This window comes from Trachurus japonicus, chromosome 4 (genome assembly GCF_045865225.1).
Source record: "Trachurus japonicus isolate A0001 chromosome 4, Traja_1.0".
NCBI classification, from domain to species: domain Eukaryota; kingdom Metazoa; phylum Chordata; class Actinopteri; order Carangiformes; family Carangidae; genus Trachurus; species Trachurus japonicus.
In genome coordinates this window covers 20,193,828-20,214,209 of record NC_140910.1, presented here as the reverse complement: position 1 = coordinate 20,214,209, position 20,382 = coordinate 20,193,828, and the positions used below count along the sequence as shown (strand labels likewise).

Here is a 20,382-nt window from a genome sequence, read left to right as displayed (position 1 = left end):
TCTGTCAAGTAAAGGAATAAAGCTTGATGTTGAACTAACAACATTTCAACTAGACTCATAAGTAAACAGCTGTTAGTGCTATTGGTAGCTATACAGCGATAGCAAAACTCAAGTAACCGCATAGATCCTTATGTTTCTTTATTTAGAAATTAAAAAGTTACAGTTGACTGATGTAACAATTAAATATCAGTTCCTTTTAGGGACTTTTCAGAAGGAACCACAAAATAAAATGGCCTGTAATAATCTATGATCGCTAGAATAAAATGGACAATCGACTCATCAAAAAATCTATTTTTATCCTTATTTAAGTAATATTTGCAAAAACACAATAGAAAAATACATAGACAATATTTGCTTACAAAATACATTCATATACAATCTACATAGACTGCATACTGTATCAAGTGACAGACAATCTGACAGAAAAAAGATTTACTATTTGGATCCAAATGAGGTCAGGGTAAAAACGTAAAAAATCTTAAAAGCTACATGTTATTCACTCCTATAGGAGGTACAGTATCTTCATGAGTCCTTATAAGGTCTGTTGGTGTGGCAGACATGGCATGATGGCCGTAGTTCCAGTTCATGTTGCTGTCATATAGACATTTTCCATGTACATCAACAGCTGTGTGTCCCCTCTGAGCGTGCACAAGATAAACAGTGAGCCCTCATTTTGCTTGCTGGTAGCAATTCTGGATAAAGCCCAAAGTAAATGTACAAATGGGAAATTACAGCTTCTTGTTTGATAGCTCTTAGCAAGCGGTTTATGCTAGCAGAAGTTGTTTTGCAAAGTCCAACCAAAACAAAAGAAATAACCAGTTAGTGCAAGTTTGTAGTGACATTGCATGTTGAAAATAGTAAATACTGTCGATGCTGACTCCTCTGCAATGAAAGCTACAGCATGGAGTGTTTCTTCAAGATCTGCTTGCATGTGAATTAATGTTAATCTTTGCATGGATATTTAAATCCCTACCTGCCTGTGTTCTAGCCTGCAAAAGCTACCTGTTCGTTAGTATGCACTTGAAATGAGATCTGGTGTGAGTTTAAGCCTGTGTGTTGCATGCACAGTAGATAACACATGCTGGATGTGGATGTGGATGTAATTGGGGAGTGTGAGTATTTTTCAGTTATCTCATACGGTACCGTATATGTTTATCCCTGCATTCTGACTGGCCAGCTTGTGTGCATACAGTGAGAGTGTGCGCCTGTGTGAATGTTTAGTGCAAGAGTCTGTATTGCTGCATGCATACAATGGTTCTGAGTGAGTGTGCCCTTTTTGTTGTGGGTGTCTGGGGGTCATCTGAACAACCAGAGGAGGCCAAGTGAGCCGAATAGAAAGGTTGAGAGTGTCTTTACACACCCAGCTGAGGTATGATTGTGGCCATGCGGAGGGCAATTTTTGTAGGGCTCCAAACAGGCAGCATAGGCCATGACGTGTGCCACGTAGTTCTGCTCTTTCACCCCATGGAACAGGTGAGCCATTGGGCCTTTGGCGTAGATAAGTACATCCTCTCCACCATGTGTCTCTGCATCCAATGGGACAGCAGCCTGCTGCATGTACTCCTCATCATCTGGGAAGAAATAAACAGAGCTTTCAAATAAATCTTTTTTTTTCTTTTTTTGACATTGACAACTTCGTATAGCATTGCTGTTTCAAGAGATTGCACTGGCTTCTCTTTGTTGGTTCATACTACACCACCCTCTTCAGAGAGCAGAGCATCTTCAGATATCTTTAAGAGTACACTCGACAGTTGCCTCAGTGCTGTTTTTGTGGCTGTTTTGTCCACAAAACGCTGATTGGCAAATGTTGTGTAATTCACCTGGTTCAACTTGAAGCCTTTTTGATGAAATTACAGCATTTACTGCCTGACTTTTCTAAAGTGAGGTGTATCGAAAGATTGTATATACTTTCCACCCAAAAACAAACTATGCTGTCAGAGCCACTGGCATTACTGTCAGAGTCAAAATGTCATGTAGTTATGATGTAAAAAAAAAAAAAAAAAGAAGACCTGATGAGGTCCTTTTGTCTGTTCTAGATAAGGGTTTCTTTTGTAGTAATGTGTATAAACTGTTGCAACAGTCTGCTGGAAGCCCTTATTCTCTTTCACTAATAATATCTTTGCTGCTCTGAAAATAACAACTCATTATGAGACCGCAGATGCTGTCCTTTCCAGTGATTCTCCAGATGGATATATAAAGTTGTAGAAATGACTCTCTTACATGTAATCACACATTTCTGTAGGTGACAGACAGGGTTGAGTGTGCACTTTGGAGACACAACAACTGGTTCCAAAAATATAAAGTGAGTCCTGTTCAAAAAGCCAAAATTGGGGGTAATTTTTCCCTTGATAGAGATATTCCATCCTTAGTGTCCTAAGTATACACACTCATGCAATGACTAAAGCGAGTGGTGCAGAACAGGAGAGGGAGGACCCAGATCATTGCTGTCCACTGTTCCACAAAGAAACACAAACAGCCTTTTAAAGGACAGTTACATGCACACAATGGCGCCTGTGCACAGAACACAAGAGAAGACAGCATGGTGCCATAAACATCATATTTCATCTCTGCTTTCCAGAGGAAAACACAGGCATGAGTCAGCCTTAACCACATCAGTTCACGATGTCTGTACACACATCAGCACAGACCAGTGCCGCATCTGAAAGGCATTAGTTTGTACTCACAGAAATCCACCATTGTGATGTTTCCTCTGGTTCCATTTATGTGGACATAACCAGGGCCATTGGCATACAGGATGCTGGTGAAAGGCATTCTGTCGTCAGCTTTCTTTGGTGCCAGACCTGAATAGCAAAATGGTAGACAGAATGAGTAATAGTCCATTGGTAAGGGTATTATTTGCTTTGTCTTTATGTATAAGACAAAAAAGTATTTCGAAGAAAAATGCAAGTTACATAATGACAATCTTAGAAATTATGTAATCACCCCCATATAAAAATGCCTCAAAATTTGTAATTCTAGGCAACTTCTGTTATTTTCCATGAATGGCTTGTGTCTTAATTTTCATCCCCCTGCACTTTCTGAATTTAAGACTTACCAAAGATTGGATTCCCTCGAGGTGTGTTGCCGCCAAAAGTAAAGACGTGGGAGTGGTCAGCAGTGACCACAGTCAGTGTATCATTTTCTCTGGTTAGCTGTGCAGCACGCTCAATTGCTCGGTCAAACATCACAGTCTCTGTCAGAGCCAGCTTGGCAATACCGTCATGATGGCCATGATCAATTCTCCCTCGTGCTATGAAACCACAAATAAAGTGAATTAGTCCATCAATTCTTTCTTTTGTTTGGATGTAACAAGTGGTTTGTGCTTGATGTCAACTTATATCAATTATGATATAGTCTATCTTTAAATCAACCTTTTCTCAAAAATAAAAGATTTAATTTTGCATTGACTGACATATGATAACGATCGGTTTTTCAAGTCAAAGGGCTGTTCATATAATACTCATCTTCCACAAACAGGAAGTATCCTTTGGGATTCTTGCTGAGGATTTGTATGGCCTTCTCTGTCATCTCCACAATGGAGGGATCTCGGGAGCTGTTCCGGAAAACCTCAAATCTCATGTCCTTTGGCTCAAACAAACCTGGGATCATGTACAAGAAAAAAGAAGGAAGGCAGAACACACACAATACAGAATGAGTTAACATAAGAATAAAAGCCAAAGACCAAACTAGAATCAGAAGAAAGAGTATTATTTTATGGTTGTAGCAAGGCTTGATAGTACCAGCTAACTTAGACGCACCATCATGTGTACTTACAGTAACATGGTTGTAAAGATGAAAGTTGGCCTTACTGGAATCTTCTTGTTTAAAGCCCTTGATAAGGTTTTGAAACTTAGATAAGAAATATATCTGTCAATACCTGGGTAATGTCTAAGATACAAATTGTCTCTGTCTTGTGTATCATGTGTACAGTGCCAGGGTGTGTTTTATACAACAACCTTGTGTGTTGGCATATCTCTGTACTCACCCATAAGCCGGTCAGTAGTTTTAGCAGAAATCTCATCGAAGTCCTTTCTGTGCCAAACATAGTGCGACCTCTTGTTCTGGAAGACAAGTGAGCGGATATGTGAATCTGTGACTGCTTATCTGTATAAGACGTGGTAAGTAATATCTACATATTAAATAGTCTCACTGGTTTAGCATTCAGCCACACGTCTATGAGGTTCCTCTTGTCTTTGCGGTCGCCCTTGCGAGAGTTGGAGGTAGGGTACTCGGGGTCTGGGGTACCTTTCGGTGTCATGTACATCCTCCCTCCCCCCAGAATCACCTTAAAGGTACAGCAGACATAATGGAATCATTCAATCATTCAATCATTTAAATCATTACACAGACTAAAGGCATTAACAAAACAGGAGAAGGGTTACTTAAAGTAGTTAACTATATTAATTTTCCATCAGATATGTGTAAATCAAAATCATTCTATGTGGACATTAGACATGAGACCCATGAACGATGAATACTGCAATGTGGATCTCTACATCTGTATTTTTTTTAAAGGCTGCATTGTACTGCAGCCATGTCAAACAATTGGCAAAACTGTTTCACTTTTATAAAAGTCTTTTATACAAGAAAGCTGCTGTTCATCAGCTAATTGTTGTAGCTGAAACAAAGTAGAGCACTCTGACAGCACATGAAAACATCATAGCACAATAATAAGTGTTACAAGCTATGACCACAGAGCAGCATGCAAAATTGATGTTATGAGGTATGCACAATGCAAAGTTCTTTTGATTACACACTCTGTTTGTATTTGTGTAGTAGTTGTAACTTAGAAAATACTATGCTGTGGAGGCTCACCACATTTAAATTTAGACCATACACAGTCTGTATTCTTAGTGCAGTGTGCTTGCCTAAAGTGAACCCATGAAGTACATCTAGTCCAGTGATGTGCTATAAAACTAAATGTGCGAACCAGAAATCATGCAAGTGTGAGCAGCCTCCAGCATAGGATGAAATGTTTTTTGTAATGTACATTTCTGAATGCTCTGAATTTCTTAAGTCAATTTCTGTTGTTTTGTATGAATGTAATGATTGTAATGAATGTAAATCTTGGACACATACCTTGCCTGCATTATACTCTAAGGCCCTATCCTGTTCTTATTTTGTTTTTTTCCCTTGCACCTTGGCAGCCAATCCTCTATTCTACAGCTGTCTTGTACTGTCTTCAATCATTTAACCAGACCAGTCCTTGTGGACTGATTGGACTTTGACAATAAAATGAGTCACATACCAATAATATCTTTCATTAACTTGTAAACAATATCAAGTAAATTATATTGCATTAGCCATCTGAACATGAAAATAAAATACTATTATACTAATATACTATTTTAGATAAGCACAATATATAAAACAGAGTTATAGTACAATAACAACACATTGTTTCTTAAATGGAACTTGAATTAAATATCTTATTTAATAATGATAAAAAATGCAAAGTGAAATTGCTCTCACATACATCAATGTCAAAGTTGGTGACCATTTGTGTGGCAATGTCGACACAGCCCTGTTTGTGGGCAATGGCAGGAAGATCAGCATCACTGTACCAGCTTCGGCTGACAGAGTGTGCATAGGCAGCAGCTGGGGAGGCGTGCTGGACACGGGTGGTTGTCACAATACCAACTGATTTACCTGGAACAAATCAGACACACACCCAAATCATAAAAGGGTTGACAAATAAACACATATGAATAGTTTTTTTGTGATTGAGTATGTATTCAAAGATCTCTCAGACACAGACTGGTCTGAATGAAGAAATAATGGCACTTGTTAAGTTCTCAGTGTGCGTATCCACACTCCTGAAGCCTTTTCTGACCAAGTAATGAAGCCCAGTGGAGGAAGTAGTGGAAATGAGTTAATCATAGAACTTGACACGCTGCAGGAAAGTTAATAAACCTGCTGCCACAGCAATAAATAAGACAGAAATGTAGAAAAGCATTTTGTATTTGTGATTCAAATGGTTAATAATTCAATTAAAATGCAAATGAACTTGCCCTCTGAAAACTCAGCTTTGTGGGCTCCAACCACGGAGGTTTAACTTTCCTGCTGCCTCTAATAAAATATCCAAACTTTGCAGTTTCATAGAAAAGACTAAACAAACACTCCAGTGCTTCGTAAACATGTTGTTACCAAGGTATTTATAGCTGCTGTATCTATGACTCTCATAACAAACATAACATGTAATATATGTAATGTTGTACATAATGAGTATATTTCCACACAAATAACATGTTGTGAATTGCCCATTACCACAAGGCTGGTCAGTATACATATTGTATGTCAGGCAGCTGATCTGAACACTGAACTATACCTGGAGGAGACAATAAAGTAGCAGAGAACATGCTTATCAGATGATTGTTTTACTATATTTTATTCTAAGGTAGTGGTCAGTGTGTATCTTTAGATAAGAATGTAATTCTTACACTGCGCTCCTGTGATTTAGCCCAACTATTTATTCTACTTACCTTGTGCCTTAGCGCGTCGTAATACCGAGAAGACCTCATTTCCAAAGGTGGTGTTACACTCGTAGGCCACTGCATTAGCGCTGAGTCCTACTGTCTTAGCGTTGGCCTTGACCCCACAGTGGTAGGCCGTAGCCGTGCTAGCACTGTCAGCTACCTGTTTGTCCACACTGTAGGTCTGTGGAGTGGAAACATAAACACTATTAAAAACAGAACCAAAATAAATATACAGTTAAACTAGAAGAAGCAATGTCTCTCTTTGTTTGAGCAGAGAAAAACTGACAGTCAAACAGTGTGGAAACCTGAGAGCCACTAAGCCGGGGAGACATTGCTAATCCCAAACACTGTCACTATGTTCATTTGAATGAAACTAGTCTTGTACAAAGGGCAGAGTATATTCCTGGGAAAGGTCTACAACATTAACCCAACCAGAAAATTGTGCATTTTTCTTGAATAAGCAAATATAAAAAATCTTGTTTGATTATAGGCTAGAACATAGAGACGCTAAAGACATTGAATTATGTTTGGCCACAAGGATGAATTCAACTTTTATAAGACTTTAAATGTGTTTTTACCACAGTGTCAGCATTTTCTGTTTAAGTGTTGATTTAGCCAAATCCCTTGATGCTCTTTAACGTTAAGAGAGCAGGATGGTATGTGGCAAGATGTTACATGTTAAGAGAACAAAGCATGTGAAAAATGGACACAAACACTAAACCGCTGTCTTTCTCTTTGTTTCTAACTAAAACTTTCTCGTTTGCTTCATGTTGTACTGATTTACCAAACAACCACATTAATGCATGAACTTGCATTGTCTTAATTACTTTGTCTCTTTTAAATCATCCAATACAAATCCGATAATATGCATATGGTAAAACCTTTCACTATTAAAAAGCAATATACTGTAATAAATGTTCAACTGTTAACATGCCAGGGACATGTACAGAAGGTTGATGAATATGTTTATTTCAATACTATTATTAAGATTAAAATTCCGTGGCACCAAAAGGCGAAAGGTGAAAAAACATTGGCTATTTAAATCAAAAAGCTTTAAATGATGCATGTAGCGCATGGAAAAGGTACTCAGTAGACCAGAGCGGACAAAAACACTGATTATAAAAATAGGGCTTCTGAGAAAGGGGAAATAATTTGCAAAACTCAGCTGAACCTGGATGATGAAACCTACCGGGCTCAGTAATTGCAGTCCAAACCATGAATAACTTGTTGATGAATAAAGACTGATGACTAACAAGTCAGTGTTGTGTTGTCACCTTAGACATGGCCACATATGGGAAGGTGTCCATGGCCAGCATGGTCTCCTCTCCAGATGCACCTGCCATCTGACCACGTAGGATTCGAGCTGCCGATACTGTAGACACACCCATACCTGGGAAAGAGGGATTTCCAGGTGAGGGTTACTGATAAGCATTGATATCTGACATATTAAAGATACAAATGGTGTAAGCGTCCAAGTATGTCCTTGAAATCTGAAGATGTTTTTGAAAGTTGAACTGTTCTAACCCCAACAGACTCCACAGTGACTGAATGAACTGTTCTCAGTCCACTTTTTGGGTTATTAGACTCCAAACCAGAAATATTATAATGTTCCATGTTTGAAAATCTCTGAGTGTAGCTGCCATACTGGAGAAAAAACACTGATTCAGTAATTCTCTCAGCAAACAAAGTCAAAACATGGCAAGATCATTAACCTCAACTGGATCCGCAAATGAACAGGGCAGTTAAAGCAGTGGTTTTCTAGGGAAAACCACATTCTCAAACAAAATCGTCACACAGGCTGACTCTTCCAGGCAACTATTCGGACCATTATTTGTAGAAAATCTATCATCAACAGACCCAAAGGTCCTGCTATACTCAATAGCATATATTCCATGAAAAGATACAGTTCATGCCTTTTGATCTGTTTTTTAATGAACCATTTTTCTGTGGTTAACTAAAGGCTCCCACCCCTAACTTCAAAAGTCCTAGTTTAAGAAACTCAAGTTACTGTGATCACTTTACTCTCCTTTAAATATCACATTGTAAACCAAGAGCAGGCTCTGAGCCGGGCATTACAGCAGAGATGCACAAAGAAAACTCAGCCTCGACCACCCAGAAATGTGACTAAGAAGGTTTGATTTAAAACAGATACTCAAGCAGTTACCAGGAGAGAATGCTCCAAAATCTCTTCCTCAGAAGATTACTTTCATGCCTCACCAGCTGTAAATACATCACACATGTGAGAATTAATGTGAATTATTTTCCTGTCAAATTTAAATTGAAATGTATCCCAACTGGCAACAGTTATCCCTTACTGTGTAAGTTAGTGAACGCCAGACTACGCGAGAAAAGGAGCCATGAGAAATGTGGCATGTCAGCACATTCAGAGCGACATAACACCCTTCACTAATTACCATTGCCACCTTAATTGTCACCTCCATTCCAAAAAGTTCCAAAGTTCAACAAGTCCTCATCTCTACACAACAAAAGAGGTTGTATTTCAGTGTGTTTCAGCAATAACATTTATCTGGAATAAGGTTCCTGGCCATCTGATGAAATTGAGTCCAACATTGAAATATAATGTTTAGGGTTTACTTACAAATAAAACTGAACCACATCAATGAACTGGAAAATGATGAAACTAAGACTCTTAAATAAATGTGTTTTATTAATAAATAAACAGTGACTAGTCATACAGTTCTTTGCCTAAATCAATGTAAATGTAATTTATATTAAGCATTTGAGTTGCCACAAATCTAGTTACTTCTCATACACAGTCCACTGTCCAAGCCACTGTCCCTACATCCATTCTGGGCACAGCAAACACACCGTAACAGAAGACGCTCACAGCTCATATGCTGCATATTTGTCATTCAGTAGCTGTCAGACTTCACCCACAATGAATGTTTTCTGTGATGGATTCCACAACGATAGCATGACCTACCGTCACCGAGGAAGAGGATGATGTTCTTGGCCCGGTGATTACGAGGGTGGAGTTTCAGTGCAGCATCCAGTGTTGCCCTCGCCTGAGCATCCCAATAAGCTGGCTCCTTCTCGAGTTCATACAGTGCTGCTCCATGGAAACACACAAAGATAGAGTATTAGATGAGTGCGTGGGGAGTATGGTATGTATGGATCCAGAGTGGATTTAAGAGGCTACACAGTTAGAGAGTGAGGCATGTGTGTGATAGTCACTGCTTAGTATGAGTGTGCTGTTTGCATGGTGTGGATTGGTGAATCTCCAGTGCACAGAAGCTTCAAGTGAATTCAAGTGTGTCGGTGGGTGTCTGCAAGCTCATGTATCTTTCTCTGCCTTTCTCTGACACTGTGAGTTGTATTTTGCCTTCAGGGTAGACAAGAAAAGGGGCTCCTCCAGAGGTGTCAAAACGACAAAAACAGCCAAGAGGACACTTTGGTTTCAGTCTGTCCATGCCCACTGAGAAGCTCGCAGTGAAGGAAGTCTAAAAGGAACGTTTCCCCGGCCACACATCAAAACAACGGAAAGACAAACAGTCCACACCACATTCTGTATAAACAGGTAGACACAAGGCAAAAATATACTCACACATGCTTTTGTGCATCTGCACCAACACATTCCCTCCATTACACCTACACACCTGAGTACGTGCTCCTGGACCACAGCAGCTGACGTTCTCAAACACAGTCTGTCCTCACTGTACACACTCACCCTTTCCCAGGTTGAGGTTACATATTCAAGTCTCTCTGCGCGTCCTGTCGTTTGCCCACAAAGTGCCACTAATATCCACACCGTGCAGGCAGCAATAATGACTCTCTGTCATGTCCTCACCTTGGCTCTCCACAGCAGCCCAGCCCACAGCCAGCAGGGTGGGGCACAGGAGGATGAACAGGAGATTTGGGGCCCTGCGATGTGGCGTCTGCATCTCTAATCCAAGCAACCTGGAGGTTGGAGAGGTTGACACAGTCGGTTTTCAGAGCAGTACGCCGGGACCAACAGGCAGAGAGTGTGTGTGGCTGCTGAGACCTCTGGCCCTTCCTTTTTAAAGCCCCGCTGGGTGTGTAGTAAGGAAGGGCCCACGACAGCTCATAGGCTTAGAGCCACAAAAGGAGGAAGAGGCAATGTGAGAGAGGGAGGAAGAGCAAAGGGGGCGAGAGAGAGAGAGAGAGAGAGAGAGAGGGAAAGGGAGAGAGGGAGAGCGAAGAGACAGAGGAGCAAGGACCACACAAGAGTGCTGGAGCATCCTAGCCCCTCTACTCATTTTGATTCAACCACATGCACCACCCCCCTCCGTATTGTTTTAAAAGGTTTCTTCAGCATAGTTGTACCTCATTTCCATGAAGTGTACACGATAGATATTTACACGTTCCTTTGATGTGGTAAATGTATAATAGGTCTCTTTATACAGCAGCCCCTTAAATGGGGGAGAGAAAAAAATAGCTGCCCAATTTGTGTTGGCACCCATCATGACACAAATCATAACCATGTCTCTTTCCATTTCTTTTCCCCCCATACACTGGAAAAAAACAGTCCAAGGGGAGGGAAGGAAACAAGGTCCAACCTATTTTTGAGTATATCATGATTGAGTCTTGATGTGCTCTGCTCTCCACGTCAGGAAAATTGTCATATATTCATTTCTCCTCCTCTGAACTGTTTGCATTTAGAAGACCCCAATAATTTCGCTCTCTCTCTCCGAGTCAACTTGGCTGTTTTTCCATGGGAAGTAAAGTGGGTTTAGCATTTTTCTTTCGTGAGGTAGTGGAGACCGCCTGCAGAATGAAAATGTCTCTCTTCTACGCAAACACAACAGTTAATGTGTGAAATGAGGTGAGTTGAGCCAACTTTGCTCCACACGACCAGAAGAATCAAATTCCCAGCGAACGGCTCTTTCGCCTCCTGAACCCGCGAGGCTGAATCTCGTTACAATTCAGAGCTCTGGAAGACCTCTGCTTTCTGCCAACCACTCACCCGTTGCCAACAGGGGTTTGCAGTTAGTCACATGTGCCTAATCAAGACTGCAATAAAATCATAGCAGCAATCTGGGGAAGGAGGCCTCACATGATGTAGCCCACACAACATTAACTGGAAATACCGGCAGCTATGTGTTAGAGCAAGGAAAACTTGTGGAGGCCTGTCTGTCCGTCCATTTGTTATGGGCTCGCCCCTGAGAGAAAGTCTCGCTTATGTTGGGAAAGTCAAATTAGTTTCCTGCATGACAAGTGTAAACACCTGGTGGCTGTTTTAGGTCTCAGCATGGATCATCCATCTACTGAAAGGTACTTAGGCGCTTTTGTCGGCTGATTATAATGGCAAGCTTGAATGTTCATGGGAAGGCAGTGAGCTCCTGGGAATTTAGAGGAGCAAACAAGGAGCAAACAAAAACAAAGCAAAGCGCAACTGTTTAAGAGCTCTAGTCCAAATATATACTTTATATACAATTCAGTAATAGAGCATTCAGTATCTAAAAGTGAATGCCGTACCTCTGATCTGGTCTCTTACTCAAAGGTTGTACATGACAGATATGACTATATATGTATTGAAAAATAAAATCACTTGTTCACCACGGGGCAGTTATCAAACAAAAGCATATTACATCTATTTATTCCACCAAGGAAAACAGTGAAGCATGGAGAAGCGGTAACAAGATACATGCTGGTAAGAAGAAAAAAAAAACATATTTTCCTTCCAATAGAGAGTGAGTATATGGGATATTTATAGTGTAACAGATGGTGATATGTGTTCACTATGTGTTCACTATTGAGATCACGAAGCAAAGGAAACTGTACAATGGGGGGTTGTGTGGAGGGTGGGCGTTCTTAACTGTGTGTTGTGCATAAACAGATGACCTGTTATATCTAATGAAGGCAAAACAAAACAAAACAAAAAACCTGTCTACATGCATGTATTGTAAGATCCAGGCTGGTAAAGACAAATGTAAACTGTCATTAGATTAACTATGTTTAAGTGTGACGTCCTGTGTTTGAATCATATTGAAAATTGTCCAATTTGTTACGGTAAAAAATCCCTAAAACAACTGAAAAATGGAAAAACGGGACATAGTGTGGTTTAACCACTGACACTGATCATGTAATCACAGCCTTTTCCAGTTCAACTGTGTCTGTTGATTTCAGTAGCATATGATTCTCCATTTCTCCCTCCCATCACCATCTACTGTAGTGCTCACTGTCTAATAATAACAACAAATGTGCAAGATCAGCCATGTAAAGGGAATAATATGTGTATATTCTTTTTATAGGTAGGTTCCTAGCAGGGGTTGCCATACGCTACACTACAAGGTTGATTTGTAAAGAACCCAAAACAAATCTTTTTAAGGAATGTTGAAATATACACTTGGTTTACAGACACACACCTACCTCTTCACACATAAAAGCACCCCCTCATTCAAGCATCTGGACGCTGAGTCAGTCACTCCACTACAAGTAAATTACAAATGTTATTTTCCCCTCCACTTTCCTTCACTCTCCTCTTAACATGCCAGGATTCTTTAACCTATAGGTTCTGTAAATTATAGTGGTTAGCCAGATTTGGGGTCTAGGCTACAACTTGTGGAGGGAAATGTTTAGGTTCAGGTTGTCAAAGTGAGGATATACATGTGGGTGGTGCCAGACCACACATCCACATTTTCAAAGACGGAGCAAAATCCTTTCCCCTGACTCTTAAAAGATATCTTTCAACAGCATTTTTTCAGATATGAGGAAGAGGAAAGACTGGGCCAGCAATATTGATGGTGAAAGTAATTGATGTTTGATATAATATTATAAAGAAAGAAGAGATTTAGGCATCCAGAAGGGACAAAAGGGGGGAAAACACGAGAAGACTGCCAGATTTTACACACAATCAAAACAGAGACAGCTCTGCTGGAACAATTAAACTATCGCCTGCAATGATGCTTGTGATCTATTTTGGCCTCATCACAAATATGAGCCCCAGTTCCCTCATACACTCAGAGTGACATCCACAAGACGGACCAAGACTATATCTAGTTCAATTTAAGGAGGCACCATAAATGATGTAACTGGTTTTTATGTGAAGAGCTGAGATCCCCTCTCTGAATAGTTGGAAGGACAGTCATAAAAGGTTTTACTGCAGGCATGCAACTCAATTGGGGGACAATTAGAAGTAAAGTACAGAGACCCACACCCCAACTTAAGGCAGCGACTCACAGCAGCTCCGGGAAGAGATTGCCACCTCAACATCAAACAGTCTGACAGCTTTGAGAAACGGCCCCTCTTAGTTTTTAATTGGACTCATAAAGGAAATATGGAGTTTATCCTAATTAGGCTATAGCATATGTGTCAGTGTGTACGCACGTGAAGTGGTAAGTAAATTAAAGAGACTGGTCTAGTAAGAAGCAGAGAGGGAGAGGAGGTGGGGGGTGGAGAGAGGGGTGTGTGTGTGTATGCGTGTGTGTAAACATGTCTGCCAAACTCTCTGTGATGTGTAATAATTGTGGATAGTTTGTTAAGTCTGCCTTCAGACCTACAAGTCATAACATGGAAAAAAGTAAATTGCAGTAAAGTCACAGCTCCAGTTTTACTGTGAGCATTGAAGAATATATTGCATTTGACATCACATCATAAAAAAATGCTTTCATGGGTGCAGAGCGACCACATCAAATCTTTGCATATGGCTGTTGGTTTGCAAACCTTCGCCTTCCTTCTCGCCCTCTTAGGAACATCCCAAATATATAATTCTGACTCACCTGCAGGGCCACATCCAGCGAGGAGGAGTAAGCTTATCAACACCATCATCTTGCCTCTGAGCCTTAAAATCAGTTCAGCTGTCAGACTTATCTCTCTTTTCTGCCACTGTAATAGTTCTCTCCACTTTCCTCTTCTTGGCGTTCCACTTCCTTTTCTGTGTCTCCTGCTCCTCCAAATGCCTACAAATTGCTTTACAACACCTCACTGTAGGTCCTTCTGCAACAATGGCTGGCAAAGTTTCTCACCTCCAAGGTATCCAGAGAAGTCATAAATGAATGATGGAAAACAAATGTATTTTCTTTCCACCACTACCATTTTGTAGCATAAGCTTGCATCTTTTGTTTGAGGCAGAGGCAGAGGAGGAGGGGGAAACACACTTCTTTGGACACACACACACACACAAGCATCTGCACTACCAGCGGCGCTCACCTTTTTACCGGTTTGCGTCAGAAATATCCATCAAATCAGAGAGCAGACCCATTTCTCTCCCCACACTGCCCATCTTTTTTTCTCCACAAGGCATCGACTCAAAGTGTTTGTCTCTCTGAGTCCTTTGTGGACACATGTCTGTCAGCAGTTCACACAGGTTCGGGCTTTTGCTGCAGGAAATGTCGAGGTTTCAGAGGAGTCAAAGTGGGACAAAGGGTTTAAGGAATGCAGAGGAATAAACAAGTGTGTATACTCTATGGTGTACATTACAATGACAACCATGTGAGAACAAACTTGTGCTAATGAGCTAAACGCTGAATGAAAACCGTTGTTGCACATGGAGAGTGAAACTGTGAAAATCCAGAGAGATGCATTCGTATTCAGGATGGGTGAGCATTGTCTGATGGGAGAAAACAAGAGTTTTACCTGCCTCGCATTCCTCGCCTCCCACTCAACTAAGTACTCTGCTTACCCTAGATCTCCTCCACATCAAAGAGCCCTCATTACAGAGGCCATCACACATGCAGAGAAAGATTCAGGGAGGGAGAACAAGAGAGCGGGGAGGGAGGAGGGAGGAGGGAGGAGGGGAGGTGGGTGGTGGGCAATCCCACTCCTACGGCATACAGAAGTATCATTCAAAACAAATCAATTCCAGCTGGTATTTGCCTACCTGGCAAGCCCTTGGACAAGATCGGGCAGAAGCAAGAACAATGTGCAAAAAAAGGCTCCTAAATCAGTTTTATTATAGTCAGAGGGAATGTAAATGGAGGACAAGAGGATGCATGTTAATAAATGAAGGAGTCCAGTCAGCATAAATTCAGAGTCTTACTCTTCTTCCTTATAGCTTTTGTTTTCCCTTCTGAAAGGATGCCAAAGAGAGTTCCCTCTTCCTGCATGGCCACCCAGGAGCGGTGCTCATGCTTGTGGGGGGAACATTGTGTCAGGTGATGAGGTGAGGAGACTCCGTAACTGGCGCTTGAGGTCAGACGTAGGTTTATTTTCCTAGGCAGGCCTCTATCCAACAACATCCTCCTCAGCGCCCTCAGCATCTGCCAGGCACTGACCAGACACAGCCTTTTAGCTGTGAGATGCACCGCTTCTTCTCTCGTTAGCTAAAGTTCAGAGCCATTCACTTACATTTACAAACGGGCATTCGGGTCAAACATTCATGCATGGATTATCAATAAGCCATGCAGTTGACATTTCTTGGGGACCACCCCAGACCACCTAGGAGGCTGCATGCAGCACAGTTCAATTTGTAATTCGCATGAACTGCAACATGACCAGTAAGCGCTGCAACAACAGAAACCTTTTTTTCCCCCGCTTGCATCGTCCTCTTGAGCTATAGAGTCCATTTCACAATAGATGAGTAATTGACCATGTTACTACTGAACAATGGCTAGTGAAATGATCATATCACCATTTAACTTGTGTGGCCAGGCACCAATCCAGGCGTCTCAAACTTCACTGATCTAGAATGGATGTTATTATGTCTCAGCATTTCTGTATGTTTGCTAACTGTTTAGTCTATTCTAAGCAGTCAGTACTCACCTAATCACTCACTTTAAAGTCTTGCAAAGATTTCTTGACTGTTGTTATCATGCTGGAGGTTGTAACTGAATACATCATAAATAAGCACAACTCCTTGATAATTCTGATCACTCTGCCATGAGTGTATTGTTACTTAAGATCACATTGCACTGTGTTTCATGAACTCTTACTGCTCTTCTTGGTTGTTTAGAATTTACTGCAGAAGTTTTGTGCCAGAAATGGAAGTGTTGCTCAGTCGGCCCACCAATTATGTCATGATTTGGAAGAATTAAGAATATTTTTTATGGTTTTTGATGACACATTACCTTGGATGTCCTTGGATGGGTGGTATGGTAATCCTATGGTAATCCATCCAAGGATTTGATACCAATATTCACTGTGTCGTGATAATACTGGTGACATTCCCTGTAGCACATCTAGTAGGTCAGAGTTTTCACTTATCCTGCAAAATAGCTTAACATCCTTTAAACGGATTGGCACATTCGGCCACCATGAGGTTCACATTCTTGGTTTTGAGTGAAATGTTTTAAACAACCACTGGATGGATTGCTGTGAAATCTGATACAGGCATTCATGTCCCCATCAGGATGAATTTCAATAACTTCAGTAATCCTTTAACTCCTCATGTAACACCATCAATGAAATAAGAACAGGAGTGCTAATTACTAAATGTTGATGTGCTATCAATAAGATGTTTTAGCATATACTGTAGCTTGAGCAGCTCATACAGCCTCATAGAGCCATCAGCATGGACTCTGTTGTTCTTCTCTTCACTAAAAATGTGATATAAGAGTAAGCATGAAAGAGATTTTTGCATCTTCCTTAAAAACATTTCTGTTGGTTCCACATACCTAAGCATTCAGCTGCCCCCAACCCAGGTCTCCAGATGCTTGTTGTTTAACATGAAAATGGGCAAAAGAAATATTCAGGCTGGGAAAAGGGTTTAGTGAACCGTCTGAAGCCTTGTCTTTGATGTTTGTGGCATTAAGATATGAATAATGACTAGAGTTCATGCAAAAGCTGGTACATAAGTTTTATATTTTAGTGACGGTGGAGTATCCCAGAGGGGTACAGGTTGTTTGAGGCTTTTGTTTACAACTTTGTTCATGAACACATTGTCAAATCTTTCTTAAATCCATTTTGGAATGATTTGACGTTGGTGTGTGAAGGCAATGATTCATCTCAGTTGAAGAATTTCATAAATCCCATCAAGGAATGGGAAGCAACTATTTTAATCGAATGCACTTTTATGCACTGTGTGTGTGTGTGTGTGTGGTTGTGCAAGGTACAGCTTTGCTGTCCATGAGGAAGAATTTTTCTCTTTGAAGCCCCTGCAGTGCCAGTAGAATTGGTTTCAATGGAAATGTTTTGCATGCAATACCACTTTTGATTCCAACCTAAGTCAAGAAAAATACCCACAAACCAAATGGAAGTATTACATTTGCACAGTTATTCCCATCAGATGAGATGGGAAAATAATTGAAATTAAAGTTGCAATAATAATTAGAAAAATAATTATGTTTTGTTTGTTTCCCTACTCATAGATACTGCAGACTAAAATTAATGTCTGTTTAACGATCTATTATGCACACTGTTAAAGGTGTGGTATTTCAAATACAGTGGTATTAGTTAACACTACATGGAGCATTACATTTTCACAGCTGCAACTCTCCCTTGTTGTTTTTGTCAAGTAACAAAATGCACAATAGAGGACAGACACTGTAGACATGTGCTCGGATAAGGATGAAAGGAAACTAGCAGCAGCATAGCAAGTGAGGAATGTTTTACTGTGGTCTTATCATTGTCAGAGAGCTTTTTATGATGTGAGCAGAAATGTGGACAAGTTTGTGAACCAGCCTGTCAGCAGCTACCAATAAGGGCCTCCTTCAAGGCTCAACTCTTTTAAAACATAGATGGGAAATAAGCAGTTATTTTGCTTCTTTTTATAATAGAAATGTAGGCATGAGCCTTGAATCACACAGCCTAGTGGGCTACCTTGCCAAGTTTGGACTTGCTTTACAGGCAGAACAGAGTTGACTCACTTAAGTCAGATTACATGGTAACTTTTAAATGTTGAATATGATTATCATATTTAGCCTACTGATGGGATTTTTTAAAGAGATATGTCTGTTCTGCACTTGGCCCCTAAAGAATTTCATAAAGGCAATGAAACATTTCTTTCAATTGGCACATAGACTAACACAACCAGTTAGAACTATCCTCATCCAGGACTGACACAGATACAATTAGGGAAGGTGGAAACATAGATACACTAACTAAGAGCTTTCTGTGCCAGTCAGTTTTAAGGTGGCAACTCCCAGATGTAAATTAGTGGGCAGCAGGGTAGTTCCTTATCCCCTTATGACTGGTGGTGTGCATTTCTCCCTTGTGTTGGTGTACACAGACAAATGAGTGGCATGAATTAATCATAGATGTTGTTAACTGTGTGTTATGTTTCTGTTTTGAGCTTTTAAATTATGTGTTGTGTCGTTTGTCCATTTTATGGCTGCCTATTCATTCCACCAGTAAAATAATGGTTTTACAGGGGTTGCCTTGCCTTACTTCTAAGTGATCTTTGCACCTTCCAGTGGCTGAAAAGTGAATTTAACGTTTCCTTCCAGCAATAAAGACACACTGCAGCAAACAGCTGCAAAGGCTTCTGATATACGCTCTTTGTTTTAATCGCTCACCTGGGGCGAAAAAAACAAACAAAAAAACTGACAGAGATAAAGAGATAACGCAAACTCATTTGAACTGTATCAAAGCCTTGTTAAATAATTGAGGCTCCTTCACAGCAAGTCCTGATATGAACAGTTGAGGTTTGTTTGCCTGGAGAAAGGTTTTACTTAAACTGGATAATGTAATACAAAATGTTAAAATGAGATAAGGCTATGCTAAAAGAAATGTACAATGCAACAATTAAACGTTTTCAACTGACTATGAAACAAAAAGACAAGAATGATTAAAGAATCATCAAAACAGAACTCCATGGGCTTTGTCAAAATCAGCGATAATATATTAACATATCACTATCTGGACAAAAAATTAAGGTACATAGGGTACATATGGCCAGTGGCTGGAAAAAGGAGCAGGTGACATGTGTTTTTAAGCATGTGAGGTAACTGAAAGAAAAGAGGAGCAAAGTGGTGTTATGGATCAAAGTCCTTTGTCTGAGTGGAACCTGTGAACTGTGAGGGAGCTTATCATGAGGCATCATCTGATTAGGTAACAGTGACTGTACAAATTTAAGTTTTAATTGTAAATAAAGTGATGTGTAAATTTCTGGCAGAACAATCACTGAGACAGATGGCATCATCAAAAGAGCAAGATCTAGATGTGTGTGTGTGTGTGTGTACGCGCCACAGTCATAGACTAGATGATGAGAGCATGTCTGGGGGCCTCTGCATAAGTCGACATTTTCCATCTGTCAGTCTGACTCTGGCTGCTTCAATTAACCCTTGACTAAAACCACAACTGGCATTACTGGGAACATAATGCAAAAAAAAAAAAAAAATCAGAGCATTATTTTAATAGAGCAAGTTGATGCTTGGAAATGCTCAGGATCTGGGAAATTCAGGCGGAGCTTATAGAAACTTTGATGTAAGCTGTGCTCACTAGGCTGATGGTCTTAGGTTTTCTGCACATAGGCTATTGCACCAATTTTTATGTCAATGTCTGCCCATGTGGCACCTAATTACAACATATGAACATTTAAAATTAGACCAAAAGGGCAGTAATTTTTACACAAACCTTCTTATAATGAGTTGGCCTATTCGGTTAGAATGAATTGAAACAAGTATGAGAGAGAATAGAACAGTTTTCCATTTACTCACCCCCTAAACCCTATAATTTGCTCCATAGCCTGTGTTATTTAAGAGAATGAGTTGTGAATCTATGGGAAAACTAAATAATTCAAAACAGAAGCTTTCAGGGCTTTCTTTGGTTTGACTGTTGTTGTTTTTATAAACAGTGCTTTTCAGCAAAGTCCTTCTAGTCCTTCTACTACAATATAGAATGTCTCTGTTTTCAGTTCTCCAATATTATTATTATTATTATTATCATTATTAATATGATCATAGATATTGTGATTAAAAGGAGGAACAATCCCATTAAAACCAGTGTAATCGACTGCTCCGCGCTCCAGTCCAAGTGGTGGCAGTAATGCACAGGTAATGATCTTTTCCTCCAGTGAACCGGGGGAACCAGAGTAGGATGGGGGAACTCA

General features: G+C 40.3%; 1 protein-coding gene across 1 annotated transcript; it reads right to left on the bottom strand.

Annotated features, from left to right (window-relative positions):
• Positions 1-282: 282 nt before the first annotated feature.
• Positions 283-11,524, bottom strand: alpi.1 (alkaline phosphatase, intestinal, tandem duplicate 1). The gene is made up of 12 exons (XM_085774600.1): positions 11,415-11,524; positions 10,285-10,394; positions 9,421-9,546; positions 7,751-7,866; positions 6,483-6,657; positions 5,477-5,649; positions 4,151-4,285; positions 3,986-4,061; positions 3,465-3,599; positions 3,056-3,247; positions 2,685-2,801; positions 283-1,571 (listed from the first exon to the last, which is right to left on the bottom strand). The coding sequence occupies exons 2-12, from the start codon at positions 10,376-10,378 to the stop codon at positions 1,297-1,299; spliced, it is 1,614 nt and encodes a 537-aa protein (XP_085630726.1). The 5' UTR covers positions 10,379-10,394; positions 11,415-11,524; the 3' UTR covers positions 283-1,296.
• Between the last annotated feature and the right edge of the window lie 8,858 nt (positions 11,525-20,382).